This window comes from Rhododendron vialii, chromosome 1a, assembly GCF_030253575.1.
Source record: "Rhododendron vialii isolate Sample 1 chromosome 1a, ASM3025357v1".
In the NCBI taxonomy this organism is placed as follows: domain Eukaryota; kingdom Viridiplantae; phylum Streptophyta; class Magnoliopsida; order Ericales; family Ericaceae; genus Rhododendron; species Rhododendron vialii.
In genome coordinates this window covers 48,127,150-48,151,692 of record NC_080557.1, presented here as the reverse complement: position 1 = coordinate 48,151,692, position 24,543 = coordinate 48,127,150, and the positions used below count along the sequence as shown (strand labels likewise).

At 38.4% G+C, this 24,543-nt stretch overlaps 2 protein-coding genes across 4 annotated transcripts; both read right to left on the bottom strand.

Moving 5' to 3' along the window:
* Nucleotides 1-374: 374 nt before the first annotated feature.
* Nucleotides 375-5,098, bottom strand: LOC131332626 (probable U6 snRNA-associated Sm-like protein LSm4). Of its 2 annotated transcripts, XM_058366991.1 has the most exons (8): nucleotides 5,039-5,098; nucleotides 3,908-3,957; nucleotides 3,770-3,811; nucleotides 3,281-3,379; nucleotides 3,052-3,129; nucleotides 1,789-1,828; nucleotides 981-1,148; nucleotides 375-666 (listed from the first exon to the last, which is right to left on the bottom strand). In XM_058366991.1, exons 2-8 carry the CDS (start codon nucleotides 3,908-3,910, stop codon nucleotides 644-646), a joined length of 453 nt encoding a protein of 150 aa, XP_058222974.1. In that variant the 5' UTR covers nucleotides 3,911-3,957; nucleotides 5,039-5,098; the 3' UTR covers nucleotides 375-643. The 2 variants fall into 2 exon arrangements, with proteins under 2 accessions (XP_058222974.1, XP_058222934.1); XM_058366951.1 differs by lacking the exon at nucleotides 5,039-5,098 and having other exon boundaries at nucleotides 3,908-4,062.
* Nucleotides 5,099-7,179: 2,081 nt separating this feature from the next.
* Nucleotides 7,180-23,852, bottom strand: LOC131315553 (uncharacterized). Of its 2 annotated transcripts, XM_058344672.1 has the most exons (27): nucleotides 23,506-23,852; nucleotides 23,178-23,373; nucleotides 22,741-22,865; nucleotides 21,385-21,507; nucleotides 21,099-21,245; nucleotides 19,805-20,451; nucleotides 17,364-17,485; nucleotides 17,188-17,279; nucleotides 16,862-17,084; nucleotides 16,629-16,683; nucleotides 16,101-16,249; nucleotides 15,956-16,026; nucleotides 15,658-15,831; nucleotides 15,512-15,583; nucleotides 12,738-12,839; nucleotides 12,506-12,595; nucleotides 11,805-11,880; nucleotides 11,616-11,712; nucleotides 11,431-11,500; nucleotides 11,116-11,295; nucleotides 10,885-11,007; nucleotides 10,716-10,799; nucleotides 10,276-10,460; nucleotides 10,058-10,196; nucleotides 9,895-9,954; nucleotides 8,387-8,491; nucleotides 7,180-7,601 (listed from the first exon to the last, which is right to left on the bottom strand). In XM_058344672.1, the coding sequence occupies exons 1-27, from the start codon at nucleotides 23,581-23,583 to the stop codon at nucleotides 7,488-7,490; spliced, it is 3,699 nt and encodes a 1,232-aa protein (XP_058200655.1). In that variant the 5' UTR covers nucleotides 23,584-23,852; the 3' UTR covers nucleotides 7,180-7,487. The 2 variants fall into 2 exon arrangements, with proteins under 2 accessions (XP_058200655.1, XP_058200664.1); XM_058344681.1 differs by lacking the exon at nucleotides 10,716-10,799.
* Between the last annotated feature and the right edge of the window lie 691 nt (nucleotides 23,853-24,543).

The window sequence follows — 24,543 nt, the reverse complement described above, 5'->3', positions numbered from 1 at the left end:
ACTTTGATGGGTGCATTTTACACGAGAGAGAGAGAGAGAGATGATTTGCATGTAGTATGACCAGACGGCTGATGTTTAGACAAGGGAATACTAAACAAAAATCCAGAATGCAACTCTAAACACTATCGTCCCATGCATGGTTAGAATAGAACCTGAATAACCAATGTGTGTAATTGGTCCTGCTTATAATGCGCAGCCGACAATGAGCGAAATGTTACACGACTTTTATGCAGAATGCTGTCAGAAAAATGTCGAATTATCATTAGCACAATCCTAGTTGGCAGAGAAATTTTAAGCTTTTGTAGTCACTCCACAAAATTCAGCAAGCAGAAAACCAGGGGAAATATTAGGAAGCTAATGTGTTCAGGAATAGATAGCACAAAAGGTAGAAATAAATCAATACCAAAAGGAAGTTTCCTCTTACAATACTACTACCTATATCTTTCACTCTCAACAATCTTTTAGGTTTTTCCACTCTTCCGACCATTCATGCTGTCTTAACGTTCACTGTCTTAGATAAAGAATGGTCGGCATAATTCAGAACATTAGAAAGCAACTTCGTGACAATATAAAATGGACAACGGAGCAGAATGCCCACAAAACCAGTCAACCTCCTTCGGTCCTTCAACGCCTCAGCTTCAGATCATCGGCTGCCACGCGAGCTACCTGCCAGCAGTTCAAACACATGGCAAATGAGCTTACATGCTATAAGAACTAAATCATGAGAGCTTCAATTTATGCTTAGACTACTTGATTTTTCAATCCTTTTCTTGTCAGAATAGTAGAAAAGATGAAGACTCAAAGTGTACTAAAAAACTAGAGGTTTCTGTTTTCAAGAAAATAACAAATTCCCGTGGAAGTGGCAACTTGTAATTGGTGACTCCAAAAGTAGGATGCTTAGAATGGACTACGTTGAACTTATCAGTAGACTATAAAATGCAATCCCTCTAAATAGAACACATTGCGGGGAAAGCTTATACCTCTGCTTCCACCAGTTCTTCCACCAGGACCACCCCTGCCTCGACCCCCACCCATCCCTTTAGCAGCTCCATCATCAAAGCCACGTCCTATGCCTTTGGCTGGCCGCCCACTTGTGCCATCCTCTCTCCCTCTTCCTCTTCCACGCCCTACTCCAGGTGGCTTCCTATCTGAAACATTGTCAATCCTTATAAAAAAATAACTTCAACCAAGAAAATTCACAATCAAGTGAATGCATAAAAATATAAAATACTACAACAGAACTCAACATCATAAAATTATTTATCAGCCGCCTCATGAGCAAATAAAGAAACGAGGCAGAAATTAAAGCAGAATTAATAGACTATGGGGAACAAGACAACAAGAAGATGAAGATTAGATTTTCTCCTTTTTCTTTATTTTCTTTTCCTCTTGGGGTATGCCCCTTGTAGGCTGTATATTCGGTTAGCCTTTTTTCTATTTCAAGCTAAGTTACCCCAAAAAAGAAGAAGAAGAAGATGATGAAGATATTAAGCAGACTAAATTAACAAAACAACAAATCGGGTACTAAATCATTTTCCACACGCCTGATACATGGCAATTAACTGAACTTAGACAATAACCACCTCTGCACATACCACATTTATCCAATAATGACTGCCTTGTGTTGGAAAATTTATACAAATATTTTTTTTGATAATGTTCATACAAATATTTTACAAGCCAAAAAGGAAAGAATAAAATACAGCCTACAGGGAATCAAGAGACACCAGATGTTCAATCAAAATATAAAAGAACTGCGAAATAAGCAAAGCAAAGAGCAGTATATACCTGTACGGCTCTTACTCTCTTCCTGAACTTTATCTATCACCTGGGAAACAGAGGCATAACAACACTTCAGTGTGATAACAATTTAAAAAGGACAAAAGTAAAGACGACAATATGTGAGGTGCCAAAGAGATAATAAAAATGAATATCAAGCAAATGGCCACATTAGAGGACTAGTGAACCAAATTGAACAGGGATTCTCCAATCTTGGACCAAAAGAGTGGTGGTTAGGCTGCCGTTTGGCTGCCTGATAGTTAACTAGCACTCCCACATGCTACTGAAATAGAAGCCTAAAACACTCCGCAAGATCTTATAAAGTTTTGCATAGACATCCAATACAGTATTGGATGCATTAGTCACACCCACCACTTACACATAACCCACAATTTTTTCTCATGTCACTCTAAAACAATCATACCCACCGCACATGACTGGAGACAGAAGAACAAAGGTAAGTCTGGTATCAGCAGACGTCAAAAAACAGTAGTAAAAACAGCCATCTCTTAAGCTCAGAGAAAAACAACAGTGAGCTCCTACTTGAAAAGCATCGTTCGTAAGTGGCATACAATCCAAACTAAAATACTGAACCCTAAGAATTCCTTAATTATATATAAAAGTGGCCAAGAAGAAGAAGAACTTAAATGTGTCTCTTCTTTTGGCAGGGAGTGCCAGGGAGACATCAGTCTAAGGGTTTACATTGAATAAAACAGAAAAAAATAGTTACAAGAGTCAAGAGATGCTTGCAAAATTTAGATGGCTTTCTTGAAAATCAAAGATTATCCGAGCTTAATTAGCTGCTTTAGTTTTCCAAGGCAGCAGCCAAACAAGTTCAAAACAAAAACTCACGTACACCAAGTAGGCTAATATGAAAATTTTGGCTAATTTAAGATGTAATGACATGATCCCCAAGATGCAGATGGACACGATATTTAAAAGATACATGACCTTCCTAAGAGGTTGGAAAGGATATGATAACACCAATAACAAAAGGCGTGATGAACAGTTAGGGAATTGGGATGATTGAGTATGCCGGGTTAGAATGTGGAAACTCATCAAAGGAAAGCAACTGTGTTAACAAATCTCTCTCTCTCTCTCTCTCTCTCTCTCACACACACACACACACACACACACATTCGACAATACAACCACTAAGCAAGCTGCAAGTTGTGTCAAAGGAAGTGCAAAGGCTATGGGACAAGGCTTTGTTACCATTCAAAGTAAGTACAGCATGTGAAGAGTGCAGACAATAGTAGAAAACAATAGTACCTCGTCAGGAACTCGAAGATACTTAATTGTATTTCCCCGGATATAGCACTCAGGCATTCGCCAAAACCTATCTCCATCCTACATAGAGAATTCCAATGATATACATTGTGAATTTGAAAAGGTTAGTAATCCTTACATCCAAACACGTGATTATGTGTTTGTAAGTGTGCAACACCGACAAAAATAATAAAGAAAAACACAAAGAAAAAGGAAAGAAAGAATAGAAAACCTTAGAAGTACAAATGACTTCACGAAGATGTATGTTCATCCAAGTATCACAGTTTACCAAATGCCCATTGTAGGTCTCCCCATTTTTCAGTTCCACCAACTGTCACAAGGCACACAAACACTAAGTTAAGTTTGATATCCTCGATTAAGAACATTGAGTGTGACAAACTACTAAAAGTAGTTCCAATTTTCCGCCAGTGATGTATGCAGCCCTTCAGATAACTATCTTATCCGCACAACCATTCACTTCCAGCCAAATATGCATACAACAACGCAAGTCTCGAGCCAAAAAATCTCTAATCTGTACCATTATACCCTATCTCTCTCTCTTCTTAAACTATCCAAACAAGTGATTGGAAAGGAGAGTTCTTTTCCCCAAAATTCTCGCTCTTCTCTCAAATAGCTGAACCCTCAACTTTTTTGTTCCTAGATATATTTCACGGTAACTTGAAAAATGTAACAACAGAGGTAACAAAAGATGAGATCGTACCATAGGGTGTCCTTGAGCGGTCTTGAGCAGCGAAAGCGGAAGCTGAACACCAAACAGTTTAGCAAGTTCAAACAAAGCTTAACAACAAATCGTAAAGAAAACCCTAAAAACAAACAGAGAATCGAATGATAATTTTACCATCTTCAGGCCACAGAAAAGCAAAACCTAGCTAGCAGACGCAAAAGGCCCTGCAATAATAGTCGGCGTCAATGGAAAAGCAAAAGCAGTACCAATAGCTTGCTATGAAAATTTTCAACTTCCGCGTGAGTACGATGTAAACAAAAACAACGTCCAAGTAATCGTCAAGGGCGGAAGTATACCCACCATGGGCTGTAACCCGGATCCATTTTAGAAACCCGTAAAAAAATTATAAATATCTACTAGTTTTTACCGGGTAGCAGAGTAGCGATATTGATCGGAAGAGGGCCGGCTTAATAGTTATAATTTTTTTATCGGAACGATATTTATTATATCATAAAGTGTTTACTTTTCAACACATCAAATTTGTACATTGAAATAATTTTAGTCTAATATAGTTAAAGTATACCAATCATTTTGCTTTTTTCTTTAAGCTATATTTCAACGGTTACGTGTTTATTTTTCATTTGTGAAAAAATTGAGATGTAAAATAACTGATTCTTTATCAAATTAAACAAAAATTATTAAGATTATAAGTAACTATATAAATAATTATCGATAATATTCAAAATCAAGTATATAAAATATATAAAATTTAAAACTCTAGGTCGGGACCCCAGGCCCCAACATAGGTTCACTCTTGGTTTTTGGAAGCTCTAGAATATATCCTTGTGAAGTATGTAGAGTTTTTTGTGAGAATTAATTACATGTGTAATTTCATAATTATCTCTGAAAATAAAGTGGTTTAAATAGGAATAGGTTCTAACCATTTTGTACAAAGCCAAAAAAGATTTGAGGCCAAAAAAGATTTGAGTTCAAATATAATACAAGCACTCTCCTTCCACACTCTTATCTTTAATATTCTCCCTCCTCCAAAAATCTTGAACATATTTTACGATACGCGATACATATTCGATACGATTTATACAATTGAAAAAAAATTTGCCCACCCAAAATTTTTTTTGATAAGCCCAAGATAAAATCAATTCTTGATTCCGCCGCAATCGTGAAATCTAAAGCAGCCATGGTATTTTAGTATTTTATACAGGAAGCTCAGTGAAGCTGTGAGAGGTCATAGTAGATATGTACGACAAAACCAAATCCAAGAAAGAAAAAGACAATAGTAATTACTAGCTACGAGATATCGGTTGAATATGGCTCTTTTCTGAGCTGGAGCTGGAGCTGTTGCGGGGTTTTTTAGTTCGCTCTGCCTATTTCTCTCTCTTCCCCCGGGTCACGCAGATATAAGTGAACTCGGTCCACTCGATTCCAATTCCACGCGCTCTCTCTCTTTCTAAAAAAGAATAATGCCGTATGCTGATTTTGGAATGAGAATCAAATTGATCAAAGATTCCAACTTTTCTATCTATTACTATGTTGATGCAAAAATTAAGCTTCCTTTATACTCGGGTTTATTTATTTTTTTCATTTTTTTATATCAACAGTGTGGGAGGAAGACTCTCTGGGTACACAAGCATGCATTTTCGTAAGACTTTACATGGTACTTTTATAATTGAATGAGCGTGAAATTAGATGTACACGTGCTATCATATAGTCTCATTCATTTTGTGTTTGACCATGAAACTAATGCTTTGAATTTTGAACGAGGAATGCAAGCTAATGACACATAAATCGTGTCGAGTCTCTAGTCTTGCTCTTAATTTCTTGATCATGTCTTTCGGTTTTGATTTTGGAATTATGACTTTATGGCATAACCTCCCTCCACTTCCTTGATTTGTTTTGAATTTTTGATATAACATCAATGCATTGATAAAATATATGACAAGCGAGGTGCACTCAATAAGTGTAATACACATTTAGGCCATCCAACATAGGTATGCTATGTCACTTTCATGTCTATTATCATCGGTGATATTTTAAGTTGCTATTGTAATTGTAGGTTTCCAAGCTGATTACACGTAGTTTGACATTATTTTGGAGCCTTACCCGCAAGAAAAATGAAGAAAATTCGACCAAGTGCGTCCCGGATACAGTTTAATTGCGCCTAAGGTGCATCAAAACGATAGGGAACCGGACGCACCCAGGGTGCACGTTAATTGCGCCAGAAAGTTACTTATAAGAGAATGCCTTTTACTCGGCCATAAGTTTATAAATTGAGTTGTGCTCCATCTGAGATGATTGATGCCAAAATTGTATAATCTCATCGTATACTTGATGCCATATATTGTCGGACTTGTCTTCTTTAATTGATCAATAATTTTGTTGGACATTCTTGTGTGTACGTAAACTTGGACAAGAAAAAAGGTTCTCCTTCCCCTTAGACAAGTTTGCAAGGTGCATAATGGAATTTTTCTATAATGCCCCACACTGGTGTTAGGGCATGAATGCCCCCATAATATGAACCTTTAGATTGAAAAATGGATAAATTTCAACTAGATCAAAACGACTCAAAAAATAATGTGGTTTTTTGATTTTTCCACATGCCACACTACAATGTATGGCAATACTTTATCACAATGTACGATCACACAAACCAGACTAGGGCATCATAGCCGGTCCAATTGGCCAGTGCTCAACTCCCCATTTTTTTGGGTTCGTGGTCGTCTCCAACTTCTATAGTTTGGGGCTTTCTGATTTTTACTGATGAAATTTCTTACTGGTTGGCAAAAGAAGGGGGGTTCGACATCAGAAATAAGTATCCATCCACTACCATGTTCTGTGTCTGTTTTTTCTCGTGAAAATTCGAACAACTTCCCACTTTCTTTCATCCAGACCCTCCACGACTCTGACCAGCTTGAATCTACAGCCCATGTTTTTTTTTTATTCCTTCAGGGAAGTTTCTCTGACCAGCTTGAATCTACAGCCCACGTTTTTTTTTTATTCCTTCAGGGAAGTTTTTGATACGGTTATATCGTCAAATAGAAAGAAGGAACAAACATGAACAGGTGTTATTAATCGTCAAATAGAAAGAAGGAACAAACATGAACAGGTGTTAATAACACGTGCACAAAAGGGTATTATACAAGCAGCATAAAGTATGAACAACTTGACAAAGTATGAACAATTTGACGAGGGTACAAAATAACACCGTTCGCATATTCAGATTCAATAGACCTAAAAACACAAAAGAGACGAAAATCCAAGTGAAGAGCCAGTTTGCTTCTAGTCGTTTTACATTTTCTTATCATTCATTGATCAGCCCCATAACATTGAATATTGGACTGAATATTGTTTCTTCCTTTCTCTTCTCAATGATGAAAATTCTCGTGTATCATGAGGTTAAAAAAAAAAAACGAGTTTCAGAGAAGGGATACAGGCACAAGGATGCTTATTAAATTAATCGAATTGTATATACAGACAAACAAGGCCTTAAGTAGCAAAAGACTTGGTATAAAACAAGCCTAGAAATAAAATAAAAAATTTAAATGGATGAGGGAAAATATCCATGAGCTAAATATGATACACAAGGGCCTGCAATAGGGAAGGGACTTTGGGTGGGTGAGGGAGCACTGTAATGAAACTTCCATCAATACAGGGCCCATAGATTTACCTAGAGCTTTGGTTATGAAAAAAGGACATAAACTAAACAAGGCACTCTATACACCTAAAAGTACCTCCTCTACATGAAATAACTGAGGGATTTCTTCTTCCTTGACCCGCCTTCTCCATATAGATCATTCCATTGGAGGAGTTCGCTCATATTTGCAGACTCCGATGACACACTTGCGCATACCTGCATTCGAGAAAACATCGATTATTGACTCCTACTGCCCCTACGACACAACAATAGGTTCATGCTCAATACATTTTTTAAATAAGGCCATATTTCTTCCAAGCACTAATGGGCTCATGTCTCCTAAAAGTAAGATACTCAAACATACTTGAAAACAAACAAAACATGAACACAAATTTGTCGAAAAACGAAAGGAACAGTAACGGATTCTTCTGCCGGTAAAGTTATGGGGTGGACCTATAGGCAAACAGACGGTTTCAGATGCATATGCAGCCAACTAAATCAATGCATATACTACTAAACACTTTTATATATGAAACACAAAACAAGCAAGACATGAAAACTGATCTCTTTCAGCAGAAACTGCAAGAAATACCTGCGAGGTGAGCTACAACAAAAAGCTATATTTTGAAAACATTAGATTTGATCAAAAAGTATTTTATTTGTTCAACCACTAAAGACGCTTCTGCCTAAGATGTCAACTGCAGTCTCATGGATCCAAAATACCAGCTTATGGTGCCTTCCATATGGTACAGCGAGTTGCAGAATATCAGTAATCAATTTACTATACTGCAAGAGCGCAGGGATCCAGAGAAGGGCATAATTCTCTTGTCACAGGTACCAAAACAAAAGTGCTTTGAGACATCTCTTCATTGGTAGAGATGTTGAAAATTTTCTTTGGTCACCAAAATCATTGACTTTGGTCAGCAGAAAACCCAGTAAAATCAACACACAAGGAAAGAAATACTAGGACAATTGCAAATTTTCAGTTCCATTTATCATACCTGTTCATGTGCATATTTAAAATCCTCAGTGTTTAAAGGGCGAACATCAGTACTGGAATGCAGAGCAGGTAACGGTCTGTTGTCTGCCAATGCCAGAGCTTTCTCCTAAAATTGGAGAAAATATATTGTCATATTCATAGATTAAAGGAGACAAACATAAATATATGTTGTACCCAAAACCATAACTTCGTAAACCAAAATCCTATCTGTTGCGTAAAGTGCATTCAGTCCTATATATAAATACCAGCATAAGTGAGTTAAAATTCAGTTCAACTTGATTTATCATAAAAGAATAAAAGCGACCTGAAGAAATTGCTTATGAAAATTAGGGCACATAAGGCAACATCATTAACATCCTATCTTATAACCTACGAGAAGAACTGATTTTCATGGGGAAGAGTAATAAGCACAAATGGCTTATCTGTAAGACTGGATTCATTTTACCAACTGTGAACCACAACATTAGCCATAAAGGCTATTAATTGAAAGGAACAGTCTGCAACAAAAAATGGTGGAGAAGAAGAGTAATGCTGCTCCACAAGACATAAATTCAGTTCAAGAAAATAGGGATGTTTCTTAACAAGGCAAGAATTCAGCTCTCGGTAACAAGTTTTCCTATTATCCAAGTGATAACCAAATGACTTAGACCCAACACAAGTACTAATTTTAAGCAAGTTCAGAACATTTAAACTAAGAGATACGGGAGGAAGAAAAACCGACCACTGCACCAGCTCAAAACCCTAAAAAATAGTAGAGAACATAAATAAGCCAATATCCAAGGGCAACAAACATCCATCCCCTTCTCTACCTCCCTCTACTCTTACCCCTCCTTGATACATTACCATATAATGGATCGTGCTAACTAAAATCTCTCCCCTTCAGATGTAAACTTGCTTCACCTGTTCAGCGTGGGCAATCAATGCCATCCCCTTCTATCTTATTTTTTGCCTTTATCTCTCCCTGTCCTCAACAGTGAGCCCAAGAAACCATGTTCAATTATAATTGCCCAAAATTCATGACTCAAATATGCAAGCATTCATGAACAGGGGCCACTCTTCACAGATTCCTTATAATCTACAGACTATCAATTCCATTTGACGAGCTATAGCTACATGATTTAAGCATTCTTTTGTATTACTATCAAATATATCTGAGTACTACTAATGTTTGATCAAGTAACGATGGAATGTGTCCAAATCAGACACAAGAATTTAAGAACATTTCATCTCCAAAAGCATCAACTGGCATACCCTTGTACGGAAATAGCATGCACTTCAGAGAACAGAGTCAACAGACAACCTGTATGCAAATATAAATGTAACATGCAGTGGATTTTTGCTCCTACAGAAATAAATTAACTGATTCATCAAACATGCCAAACCTAAATGGTTTATTGCAATGGAAACTTTAAGGAACTTTGAACAAGCTGGTTTGCAAGCAGAAACTCCCAAAAGCAAATATACTGAAAGGACATTGGCGTTCGTAAGTTATTCATATATCCGACTAACCTTCTTTTCCTTCTCCAAAATTTCTCGTATGGGACAATGGGCTGCTGTCACACAAAGATTCTGCAACCAAAAAGTTAATCAGAGGAACTACATAAAACCAAGTTTGAAAAGATTAAAAACACGGGGCAAAAAATTGCAGATTACGACGAAATTAGTAAGCAACCTTCAAGTCACTTCCTGAATAACCATCAGTCATATTAGCAACTACTTCAAGATCAACATCAGGTGTCAATTCTTCTTTAGCCAATACAACTCTGAGAATTTTCTCTCTGTTCGGCGAATCTGGCAAGTTTACCATCAATCTGCACCAAATGTGAACTTAAAATCATTAACAAACAGACTTCTAATGAAAGACACAAACTAAAGAAAGCATGTATTTACCTCCGGGGCAGTCTCCTGATAACTGCCTCATCAAGGTCAAAAGGTCTATTGGTGGCAGCAAGTACCAGTACGCGTTCCTTATCCTTTGTACGCAGACCATCCCAGTTCACCATAAACTCATTCTTCATTTTGCGCATGGCTTCATGTTCTCCAGGATTTTCACGTCTTCCTAACATGCTGTCAACCTAAAACAGAGAATGGGCAAGGGGGAAGACTTCAGAAAGGGGATGGTAGGAGAGTTACACTGTACAATTACAAGAAATGAACTTTAATCATCACTGGAAGCTACACTAGTAGATAATATAGTAGAAACTAATCCCCTATAGTTACAGGAAAAGACACGAGAAAACAGATTGGAAACAAAGAAGTCCTAATTTAAAACACAAATGATAAAGAGCAACAGCAAGCAATCAAAATGACTGCTAAGTTATTTAACCAACCTCATCGACGAAAACAACACTGGGAGCAATTTTACTAGCTAGTGAGAACACTGCTTTTACATACTTCTCACCTTCTCCAAACCACTGTCATCAATAAACATGCCGATTATATTCTGAAGGAAGCACATGCAGAGAGAACAGCAACTTGTCCGTTAAACTCGAGAAGTACCTTGGAGGTAATGCTGGACATTGATATGTTGATAAAGTTTGCACCAGCCTCAGTTGCAACAGCTTTAGCAAGCATTGTTTTTCCAGTACCAGGTGGGCCAAAAAGGAGTATTCCCTTGCAAGGCTGATGACAGTATCTTATCAGAACTAGAAAAACTAAAATAAACTACCTCAAACCTAACACCAATTTGTAAATTGAAAGGGAAGCAATGAAATATATAAGTGATTTAACCTTTGTCAGCTGTCCTTTACAAAATAATTCCGGCCTCTGAAGAGGTAGCATGACCAATTCCTTCAATGTATCCTTCACATTCTCTAATGCCCCAATGTCATCAAAAGTAACCCCAATATCACTTGGCGGAATAACATCCGCAAGCAGCCTCTTCTCAAATTCATTCTCAGTAACCACATCCTGAAAGTCTTGTGGGTCATTCCAAAATGAAGTAATAAATCTAACTCTAAAAGTAATTATAAAAAACAATATAAAGAGATTTTAAAAAAAATGGAACAAAAAGTAGGTATATACCGCAGGGACCATCAACTTTACCTTGAGCGTTTTTTTCGAACTCTTAGATTCATTTTGAATTCCTTGTAGAATGTTCAATCCATACCTAATACTGCAAAACTCAAGATGAAGAAAAATCTTAGCATTAAAGCACAGAGAGAACACATGAGATCAACATTTTCTGTGTTTTAAAAACACGGCAAAGCAGTAGGAAAATATGCAGCAACCTTTCGCTGGAAATTGTGAGTTTGGCATCTTTAGCTGGCACTTCAGCACATTGCATGAAGTGATGGCTCAAAGCCCAGCCAATTATTTTGTCCACACCTATATGAAATAGTAAAAGAACATAAGTACATCAAAATGGAATCCTCAATATCCAAATTGTGCAACTGAAAAACCATAAATCAGGATAGTACTTTCACTTGTCAGGGCTTGATCCTTTACGTAAACTGTTTCAAGGTCAGGGCACTCCAGGCTATTCCGGCTCAAAACCTGAAATCAAGAATTCAGTTGCATATACTGAGAGCATGACGTTAACATCAGAGATCACTATCCACCCAAATACCAAATCATATTAACCCAACATTCAAATTTGTGAAAAAACATATCCTACATTCATCAAGCCATACCCTCCTTGGTGAAACTTGCAAACTCGTATGATAACAAAAAAAAAACAATCATAACAAAACCAATTCAAAACGACACTTCAAACCGTTTACATTCTGTGCCAACCACCCACTCATGCTCAAAGTTCATCCTACATACCTCCTAATCTTGCTCTATGGACAAAGTTAAGTTACCTTAAAGATGATACATGAAAGGTAAATGCAATTCAACCTCGACTCAAAATTCTGTATACCCCTTTCCACTAGAAACATGGGGCTACACAATAGGAAAAGAAACAGTTGGTACTAAATATATGCACCCAACATCTAAGTCGGAACAAACAGGCATCTCATGTTATACCACTCTTTAGTTCATTTCCATGCAACCAATGAGCAGGAACAGATACAAATAATAAAACATACCCAAACAACTCAGGCAAGCACATAATAAATGGCCATAGAAAGAAGATGTTTCTAATTGGGAAAAAATGGCAACCACGAAAGATACTCACTGAGCGAATGCTAATAATGTTAGACTGCGACTTCAAAGTTTCAACGTCACGATCCAATTGTAGTTTCCAGTCCGAAAGTAGATTTTCATCCTGCCACAGTTCCAAAATAAAAGTACAAACCTCAAACACTTCACCTATTATGAGACAGGAAAAACACTTGTAAACATGGCACCAGCAGAGATAAAAAGAAAACTTTGACAATAAAAGGATGTACTACCAATAGATTCAATACCTGAGGCATCTGAATGGTCACTTTGTTTGGGAAAAGACGAGTGAGTTGCTTCATGGTTTTAGGTGTGTCTTTGCTTCTATCATGAAGTCTACCAAAGTTATCCTGAACATCAGCAAAGTTAACACACATTATGCTTCAATAAAGCAATTCATGATTTTTTACTAACCAGGAAAGAGTTTAGCAGCGTCCATATATCTATCGTTTATAACCCAAAGTTTGACACCATTCACTTGTGTTAAAGATATAGTGATCATCAACATAACACGCTTCTAATCAGGTAATACAATTTCACAATTCCTCTGGAGTACTCCTTAACTACAATGATGAGAAAATTATCCCTCAATAGTTATAGTTGATATTAGAGTTGGAAATTTATATATACAAGTTCAAAACATATTAAAATGGGCGGAAACTACCATTAACTCCCCTAAGGTATCCATCAAAATACATCTTCCTTTCATAGTTTCCGATATTAATAATGGCCTGGAACTAAATGAGGAAGCTCAATTACCACTATTGCCTCTCTATTTTGCACAGAAAAACACGAGGTCAGCTCGAACTCACAGCCCCCCCCACTCATCCTTGAGCATGTACCGCCAACTATGGGGTTTCACAGGTTGAGCCAAGTCGACTTTCCCCTCAACGATTTTCCTCTCAAGCCGTCACCGCAACCAACCCCTTGAGGTGGAAGACATTATCACCCGCTTTGGACCAGAAGAACGTTGAAATAGCAAGCCTTATGTCAATTGAAGTCTAGTGGGTTTTGGCTATTTGTTCCCCTTTTCTTTATACTCAGCAGCAATCTGAGGGGAAGGAGAAGGTGATGGAATGGGAGGCAAGGGTCCCATCTTTTAACTACCAATTGTCCAAAAAGCTTAAGCTATTAGGAATTGGGCCCAACAACGTACATTAAGCTATTCAACAACCCATCCCTCAAGTGCAGCCCCGTCTTGCACGCGGGGAAGAAAATATCTGTAATATAGATCGAATCAGAATATGAAGGGGAGAAGCAGAATGTAACAAGGATTATATGCAAACAAGGAGACTTGAATGCGTATAATGGGTCAGTGTGAACAAGTGGCCCTTGACAGAGCTCAATGGAGGAAACGGATTCATGTAGCCGACCCCAAGTGATTGGGACGTAAGGCTCGGTTTGGTTTGGTTAAGGAGACTTGAATGCAAGACCTCTTCCAACCTGATTTCTGATATCATGTTAAGTAACCAAATGTCCCAAGAGCTTAAACTGTTAGGAAGTGGGCCAACAACGTTTATTAAGTTGTTCAACAATACTGGCCTCGCCTATCACCACTTTTTGCCATTTTCCGGAAAAAATCTCCGAACACTACAACCACCAGCGACTAATATTCAACAGTCTGATCATGACCTCTGCACTGGTGGAAATACTTTGTCAGCAAAAAGGATGAGTTGATGGAGATCAGGGAGGAGAAGAGGGAAGAGTGGGAGGTGAAAGCGGATAGCGCAATAGGGAAGAAAGAGACTCACAAAAACCTCTAACAGAGAGGGGGTCTGCAGGACAAGAGGTAGAGGAGAGAGAGAGAGAGAGAGAGAGAGAGAGAGAGAGAGAGAGAGAGAGAGAGAGATTGGGTAGAGAGAGATTGGGTAGAGAGAATGTGGGGGCAGAGCGATTGAAGGATTTGTAGTATGGGGAGATAGAGACAGAGACAGAGGAGCTTTAGACAGAGATCTCTATGACAAGAGAGGAGATATGGCCAAATGCTTTAAATACACAGTGGTCCAGAGAACAAACTAGAAGCCATGTGTATGCTAATTTCAATATAGGATTTAGTAGAAAAGTAGAGTTAGGAGGGTTTGATGCTTCATATCCATCACCCAACCAAAGCTCAACACAGTACCTGGCAACACAGCCCGTAGTGTATCTTGTTAAGTCAGGTCTACCGCGCTTTTGCCAGCTCTAGCTCCAACTCATCACTTCTACCACTAAAACATCACCGTATCTCCAATCAACACATGCATGCACACTTACGCACTTTTTCTCATTTACTGACCAAGAACCATCACGCGACTACCTCCCCCTTCAGCACCAATTGAAATGGCTTCAGGGGAATGTGGTTGCTGCAGTCAGAATGTGGCCGCAGCAAATATGCGAAATTGCACTGAAGAGTATGAGTTCTGATAGGGCTGAGAGAAATTGAAGCTAACTTTCAGAGAAATTAGGATTGTTTACTACTACTCTGACTTAAAAAAAAGAGGGGAAACGAAGGAGATCGGATGGGGTGGTGGAAGGGGGTAGGTAGGAGGGATGTTGGTGATGAATAAGGATCAGAAGATACCTTATTTAGGGCTAATTTGGGTGCTTAAAATTAACATTTGCGACATCACGTTATCTTTTACTTGACCCAATGGTGGATCATCGGGGTGAATCGTAATGAGTTCAAACCTCAAGGAGCAGTCTATATTTGGCACCTCATCAGGAGTCAAATATAATGTTCAGAAACCTCAAAGGAGAAATTTGTAATTTATCCTAACATGTTAATATCCCATTTCATCGTTAATCAAAAAATTATAGAACAAACCAATATAATTGTAAAACTGAAATAAAAATAGCAAGCCAACAGCTTGTGCTAAAGGGCCAAGTTCCCTAATATGGAACAACTGAAGTTGTTAGACAGTTATGCCACTACGCATGAGTCTGCATGACATTTGGACGTGCTAGCAACAAATACACACAAAAAAAGAAAATAGAGCGCAAGAAGAAGAAGAAATGGAAACTACACAATCAGTATATAACATACCGGAAAGGCAAGGTCAAGAAGTGCTGTTTGGTTGCTTCCAAACTTTGTAAAGAGAAGACCCCCCGGGTGAGACTGGATAATATAGTATACCGTCAAATACAGAAATACGAAGACAAAACCAACACTCAACAACATCAACTTCTTACTTTCTCCTTGCGGTTATCCATTTGGGCATGGGAAGCAATGGCAACTACATTTTCTGGTAAATTTTCCAGCTTGATCCTTAAAGCTGCATATGCCTCTGGATTACCAGCCATTGATTTCTCTATGTCCTTCAGCAATATAATTAACGGACTGTTTTTACACTCCTCGGAGGCAACCTATACAATGCACCACCTGGGTCATCATACTGTAGATAGAACAAGACACTTCCTGACTCAAGATAACACATGAACAAATCATTTTCAGTATCCTTTCACGCAAAAAACAGCAGGCAATATTTACCTCAAAGAGTTCGTTTAGTGCTAGTTTGTCAACATCATCAGTGACAGAACTATCTAGGCGAAGCAAGTCAGCTGCAATGAAAACAATCAAATTGCTATCACGCTGACAAATGGTGTTTGTAAACAAAGAATCCCAGGATCTTTACCAGCACAAAAGAATCCATGATCTTCTTCGCAAGCACCCCCGAGATCATTGCCTTCTGGAATTGATCTATCAAATCTAACCCCCACTTTGGAAGAACCATTATCTTCAAATGCAAGAACAACTTTACCTCTAGAACCATATGTGGGCCCCCTGCACACAATTCCACACGGATATTACCCTTCACATAAACAAAATGACTGCATCATGCGACAATACAATTGCCTTCATCTTATCCAAGTAACTTTAAATGTCAACAGATTGATCAGCACAGGTATTACTACTCATTATAGCATCATTTTTTTTTGCTCGAGTAACTATAGCATCACTACTAGTACAATAGTCCTGCCAAGTTCCGAGTCAAGTCTTGTAATGTGTGCATGATGCACCCACATGCTCATATCTCACTAACTTCTATGCATGCTTACAATGTCTACAAAGGCATATCAAATTTCTCCAGGAATACAAGACTAACAACCTTGAGGGAGGTTGCAGAGGAGAATAATTGTATTAGTATTGGTACAACACGTACCTTTGCAATGGCGAAAATCCAGACGGCAAGGAACCCACAAATTTTACTCTATCACCTGCCAGAATAACTACCGGTCATGCAACTAGGTAGACGAGAAGCTTACTAGATAAATACCCAATTCAGAGAGACATAATTAAAATAAAATAGAAATGGGGGACAATGGTGAAGAGAACTACTCAGACCATAAGATTTCGTTTATGACTGCATGGATTGAAAAAAAGACTCGTATAAACCTTTCTTGAAAGTGTAGCTCTTTGATGTAGCTGTAGATGCCTCCTGCTTAGGCTGCGCCTGAGAACTTATGGTAGACCCACCAGTTATATTTGCCTCAACACTCGAGGTTGGTTTCCTGAGATGTATTAAAGCTGCCTGTCCGGCCCGTTTAGCAAACACACTCGATCTTTCAGGCCTTGCACTCTCTTTCACATAATAATCAATATCCTTGGAAATAGACCCCTGAAAACATTAAAATTGTGTTAGAATGACAAAGAAGCTACATAAAAAAAATTCTATAGTTCCATCTAAAAATTACTAACACAAAGATGTAGAAGAAGCTTACACCGGGCAGTAGGAGAGAATCAACCATAAGAAGTCTAGCACCAAAATGTTTGGCCAGCGCCTTGGTCAGTATTTCCTGATATATCTCTGAACCTGGAAAGAAAAAATGACCAATATCAGAATAAGCCATACATTTGAAGTGTAACAAAATGCACCAACAGGAATAAGAAACTTTACCTGCAGGACCAGACAATAGTATTCTTGGGATCACAGTAGGAAGATCTGACGTGTACTTTGCAAATTTATTGCACTTCAAATGTATATAGGTCGATGCAATCAAAACATTCTTAGTGGTCTCACTGTCACAACGAATAAAGATTGTGTAAGTCCGAATTTTACGGATTCCAGCCAGTCCGGAAAGGAGGAAATATGCAGAGTAAACACATCAACAGATGCATATATGCAAATGTCCTAGAAAACACTTAACACAAATTGACATGGACAGGGATTCAAATCATGGCAATCAGAAGAAACAGTTCACACAACAGTATCATATCTAACAACAATCCTCGTTATAGATAGTCCCTTGACAAATACATCGTTCCAGAAAAAGTTCAGCAGAAAGATACAATCAATATCTATCGACAAAAAGTATGTGGTACATTCTAACTGATAATGAAGAGAATACATCACAGGTCTGAGGCATGCATCTAAGTATTCTAAGAACAACGAAGGTACCATGCAGAAAGGACAGACAAACTGCCAAAGTTTCAAAAACAGTGTACAAATGGACAAAAATAACAAAACAGAAGTCATAACAACCTAAGATCCAAGCCTACTTGTGCACTGTCATGGACAAAATTTATGAACTATAAGACAGCCCATTTGGTGTCTTGATGCAGAGGGTGTAAAGTATAGTATGTCAGAATTTTCTATGATAATCAATAATTGGTAAAACAATTGATAAATAGCTAAGGATCAATATGGCGAGGTCATGTTAATAAGTATCACGTCCTCAGTGTCTATGCTTCTTAGCTTTCTTGCTTTCCTAACAACTTAAGCTTTTGGGACTAGTGTGCTCTAAACATGGTATCAGAGCTCACGTCGAGAGTTGCCTTGATTTCAAGTCTCTGTCTGCATTGATCTCTTATTGGCATGTGATTCTCTCCGTCTTTGGATAATGGAATCTAATTGCAAGTTATGCACAATAGAAGCTACTAGAGATCGAGATATCTATAGTATGTGATATGCATTGTTTCATCCCTATAATCCCAGTTTAAGATTTTGGGATTAGTGGTGCTCTGACAAGAGAACACATCACAGGTCTGAGACACGCATCTAAGTCTTCTAAAAACAACGAAGGTAACATGCAGAAAGGACAGATAGCCAAAGTTTCAAAAACAGTGCACAAATGGACATAAGGACAAAAATAATAAAACAGAAAACCGAAGTCATAACAACCTTAGATCCAAGCCTACTTGAGCAAGCACTGTCATGCACAAAATTTACGAACTATAAGACCATTAAATATTTTGTCAGAGCACCACTAATCTGAAAATCTTAAACTGGGATGATAGGGATAAAACAATGCATATCACATACTATAGATATCTCGATCTCTAACATTGTGCATAACTTGCAAGTGTAGATTCCATTATCCAAAGACGGGAGAATCACATTCCAATAAGAGATCAATGCAGACAGAGACTTGAAACCAAGGCATCCCTCGACGTGAGCTCTAATACCATGTTTAGAGCACCACTAGTCCCAAAAGCTTAAGTTGTTAAGAAAGCAAGAATGCCAAGAAAGCTAAGCAGCATAGACACTGAGGACGTGATACTTATTAACATGACCTCACCATATTGATCCTTAGCTATTTATCAATTGTTTTACCAATTATTGATTATCATAGCGAATTCTGACATACTATATTTTACACCCTCTGCATCAAGACACCAAATGGGCTACCAGACCTTATCTGGTTTGAAACAGAAGTATAAAATACAGCTATGCTTAAATCTGAAATAGCATAAAAGTGGGAATAAAATTGGGTATTGCAAAACCTTAAACTATTACAATACCATAAAACAGAAAAGAGAAGCCCATGTAAGCAAAATTCCCTGGTTTTGTCTCTATGACCAAGGATGACATCACCTGAATCACAAGAGTAAAAATGCGAGAGATCTGTTCTATCATCTTAACATTACATCATATACCTACACAAAACAGCCATATATTTTCGAGCAAGTGTGCTAAGAGGCACTCAAAATATCATTGGCACTTCTATTACGGAATCTCAAATGGCAATCCATGCCCCTAGAGTCATTACTTGATTTTTCAGTTTTACTGGAAGGAAAATCACTTCATCGTAGGTAGAAAATAACCTATCAAGATTTATTATCATCACATGCCTAGAAAGATAAATACTTAGCATAAACTGGAGTGCCATGTCCTGATATCAAACTAGTCAGCATGCTTCAGCAATAAAAGGTACCACAAAACCAAAAAAGCCGGCATGAGATGGTTAAAATATATCCACCTATACAACCTATTTGAAACCACAGAGACAGTTGCATGAGACTAGAAAGCACAACAAAATCGCAACAAAGCAATCAGGATAAATATAACAAGAAATGCAAGATTTGCTGACACCTAACACAGTGAGCCCAGTTTTGCACCTTAAATAATATGGGAAGTCTTCAAATGAAACTTCAATGTTGCTGGCGCTGAGGATTCCTTGTTGTAACCCATCTTTAAATTCTTGCCGCCTAGTCGCTGCCAAAATTGGAGTATCAAACCCCTTGAGAAGTTCTGTGATTCCCCTTTGCTCATCGAGTACTTTAGCAATACTTCCAGCAGGTGAACGTGCAAGCATCCGCATAAGTGGTCTTAATTCATGAGTTCCTCCAGGGACCTTCCCAATATCTGCATCCCCCGAAAAATCCAGTATGTTATCAAGATTCATGTTTTCAATAGCAGCGTCAGAAGATGGAACATCTTTAACACTCCCAGCCCCATCATCATGATCAGAAGTATCCTTCATTTCAGCATCCAGAGTACAATTATCAGGCGCTTCACAAGCAGAAGGTAATGTAGGCATTTCAGAACCTTGTTGCACATCCTCCTCGTTACGTGGATGGACAGACAACTCTTTTCGGAGATTTGACAAAGATGCTAAAATTGATGCTCCTGCAACAGCTGAAGCATCTCCAGATCTTGTTTCAAAGTGCAATCCCTTCATTGGAGCACCATGGGATTCTAATATGCTCAATGAAGGTGGCACACCAGCAGCAGCTAAATCATCATTCACAAGTTGCTGGAAAATCTAATGAATGTGTTTAAGGGAAACTTGATATGTCCTCCAAAGGAGTAATGATGTGCAAACATTCAGTAAGCCCACATGAAGCAATTTGAAAGCAATGGTAAGACTGCCTTTGGCCTAAATTTTTGGGTCTTTTTGACCGACTCTTTTTGGTTCTCTCTTATTTACTAGATTTGGGTCAAATTTTTTTATTACTGTTCATCTTGGAGAGAGGAGTCAGAAAAGTATACGAATATAGACAAAAGTTGAAAAAAGTTCACTGAAGAAAAAAGTTCGGGAAAGAAAGTTAGCGTCATGAACCTTTTCAACTTTAGTCTAAATTTATTCTTTTCTCATTCCCCTCATCGAGACGAACTAAAAGTTAACTAATACTGACTTTCCTTACCAAAAATAAATTTAGACTGAAGGCAACCTAACGACAATTAACAACCTAACGACAATAAGCAACCGATAATGTTTCTTAAAACAAAGAATTTAACCGAAAACAAAGAATTTAACCGAAACCAACGTCTGCTAACTGTTCATTGGAAGTGACGTGTGGGTCCCAGATAGTGCACTTGGTTCCCATCACATCTGTCCGCTTCGACCATTTTCCATGAACAAAAAAACTATGCAGCTGCTGCGTTAAAAAATATATGAAAAAAGGATACATAAGCGTGTCTACCAGATGAGCTAAAAACCACCTCATCGCCTCCATTCAGAGGAATAGTAGAACTTTTCGGGCAAATTTTGCCATTTACTTGGACAACACCTTTTCCGCCAATAATTTCCAGTAAGGTACCAGGAGAACCTCCCCGCTGATCATAATAAAAGAGAAATGTTATGCTTTGTGACCAATCTGCTGAAACAAATAACCGTATGGGATGTTTGACAAAGCTATGGATTTATTTCCTGACCTAGTAAATTTTTCCAAAAAAAGAAAGAACAAATTTATACCTGCTGTTCCGTGGGCCTCAGATTGCACAAAGATTTACTAATGGATGGATCTCTGATCCACAAGTTGCATTGACGACCTTGACCAACCGTAAAAATAGGACCACTCATGACCACATGGGGATTCTGCAGAAAAATGAAACAGCATCAGAAACGAACACATAATAGGTGATGAAGAAGCCTTCAATAAAAAAGTTTCTACGCTGCTTATTATAGCTTACCAATGAACAAACTGCTCAGTAAAAATATTATAAACAAAATAGAGAACTGCTAACTTAGACAACGGTCGCAATGCACAATATAATATCGGATCCAAAAGTTGACAAACATCAGGATAAAATTACTTCATGCGAGGTTCATCGCGTCTAGCACCTCAACCTGGCCGAGCTTCTACAACAGCCACCATTGTGGCAGTGACAATTCAAAGCTGCGGATAAATTTGGGCAAGCTGAGCTCAATTCAATTTAAGCGCCCAAACTGGTTTCAAGCTGACAATGCAGTAAAAATTAGCTCAGCCACAGGCCCACAAGTCCACCTGACACAACACTTTAATACCCAATATTTTCTTGGCAGTTTCAATGTTCCAAAATCATATAATGCTGTTCTGCGATACAAATAGGGGTATGCATGTGTGGCTTTTCTCCATTTCTCCCGATGTAACTGACTAAGCTTAACAATTGCAGAATGGCTCGCCAAGCTTGTCTTTAGATTAATTCATTTCTCACACTGAGCACAAGCAAGCAAGTACAAGCCACAATTGGCTTAGTTTTCCTTTTCTTACTTCTTCTCTTCCCCTTTATCAGATTGGTTTCGAAGAATCTTGGGACAGTGGTGGAGAAAACCAAGCCCAACATTGCTCTCTCACCATAGCCGTTGTTCAGCCATGCGTTGTCTAAGAAACTCTTACGAAATCGTAGCCTACCACCTGGCTCAAATACTGAACAATTCCACGTAAAGTGCTAGTTTGTAACAATTACAATTCATATCCCTACAGAGAATAAATCATATTGCTACAGCATAAAAAGTAGTAACAATTTTGACATGGACCCACGACATAAAACTAGAAGATGTGATACAAAATATCTACAACTTCACATCTAAGCCACATTTGATGGCGATCTTGGTGACTTCCAAAACCCATACCCAAACAAAGATCCCAACTTTCAAAAGGAAGAACAAAAAAACCCACAAAAATTCTTGGGCTAACCACCTTCATGCCCTGTTTGAGTACAGAAACGTTACTTCTGGCCAATGGAATTACAGTTGAATCCCAATTGCAAGTCCTTCTCTTCGTACATCTAACAAATTGGTCCCAAGTAACAAGAGAGAGCAACAAACGGCCGGAAACTGAAGGCATACCTGAGAGAACTGAGAAAGAAGCTTTCCCCATGCGACCTTCACATGTGGTTTCAGTTGCCGTTTCTTCGCCCTATTAAGTGCCGAAGGAACTGACTTTGACTTCTCTGCATCAGCATTTGAATCACCTGTATGAGTGAGAAAAACAATATATCGATGAAAATACAGAATGGCAGAGAATGTATAGTACTCTGTTAGGACTGTTTCGTGGTTTTGTTTTGCGTGGTGCTGCTTCTATGTAAACGTTTCAGCTGTGTTTCTGAGATATGGTGTGTGTGTTTGTATGGGGTTCAAGGCCATCCCCTTGCCTTCTTTATTTTGGTTTGAATTATAAGAGAAATTACTAACCCAATTAAAAAGACAGTGATGAAAATAGCAAAAGAATCATAAACCAAGAAAAGTCAAAAGCACATGCAAGAAAGGTAAAATCTTTCTTCTACCTAGAAACGCCGGAGACGCCAGAGGCTCGGCTTCTTCTACTTCGACATCAGGAGATTTCTCAAGAACAAGAGGCGGATCAGAAGATCGAGCCTCCTCCTGGCCTTGATCCTCGCATCCCGATTCCTTAACAACGGTTTCGGTCGGCGGCGGCGGCGCACAGGGTTTTTCGGTGGTCGACGACGAGTCCTCCGCCGCCTACAGAGCAACCAACCAACCAACCACGTCAGACTCACAGAATTACCACAAATCTAACGAATATTAGACAGGGATACAAGATTCGAAGATGTAAGAGACAAAATCAGAGGGAATTAAGGGGAAAGAACGGACCTTGGATCGTTTGCCGCTGGGGAGGGGAGAAGAGAGCGGACGTTTCGATGAAGATGAGCTTCGCCTGGTTTCAACCATTTCGTCTGTCTTTCTCTTTGATCTGAAAGTTTGTTGTGGAGAGAGAGAGAGAGAGAGAGAGAGAGAGAGACGAGGGTGGGTGATTGCGGGAGATCAGTTTATCGAGCGTCCAGTTTATTTTTCAGGATTTTATTTTATAAGTATATGTTCTAGAGAGAGAGTGGGGGCGGGGGAGAGAGAGCGAGAAATGGAATGAAGCGGCGGGGAGTAGGAAGGACCGGTTCGGGTGAGAGTTACTCCGTAGAGGGGAAGGAAACGAACAATATTGAATGATGGTTTGGTAAAGGTCAGGGGTACTAGTGGATCTACTAATCTCTCTCTCTCTCTCTCTGCCATTTCTGATAAGTGTTGTCCATCTCTTTAGATTTTTTTTTTTTTTGGGGTAATCCTTGGATTTAGATTTTTATTTTATTTTTATATGGGAACACTTTTTCTATTCCAAAATCGAAATATCGACCGAACTTGTGTTTTGTTTGGAATTGAGGAAAAGGAAGAGAATAACAAGAGAAAAAAATTCATCCATTGTTTGGTTGGAGAAGAAAGTGAGGAGAAAATAATGAAACAAAATAATAATTGTAACAATATTTTCTCCCCATTTTCTTCGCAATTTCCTTTTTGTTTATTTTCTCTCATTTTTTCTTGTCCTTCCGCAAATGTTGAAATATTTACTTTACTAGTGTCATTCTACAATTTTTGTAACGGAAAAATATGTCAATCTAATTCTACATTAGATAAATAATTACCGATAATTGCACTTCTTCCTATATCATAAGCATTACAACACGTTGATATGGTTAATCAATTGGGGCTAGATCAGTTGGTCAAATACTCTTACATCTCACAAAAATGTCAGGAATTTGAATCTCTTCCAAAAACGTAAATGGCCGCTTCTATCAATTTAAAAAGAGTGTGCTTCTATAGATAAGAAAAAAAGTCAAACTTTCGAAGCTTGGTGGATTG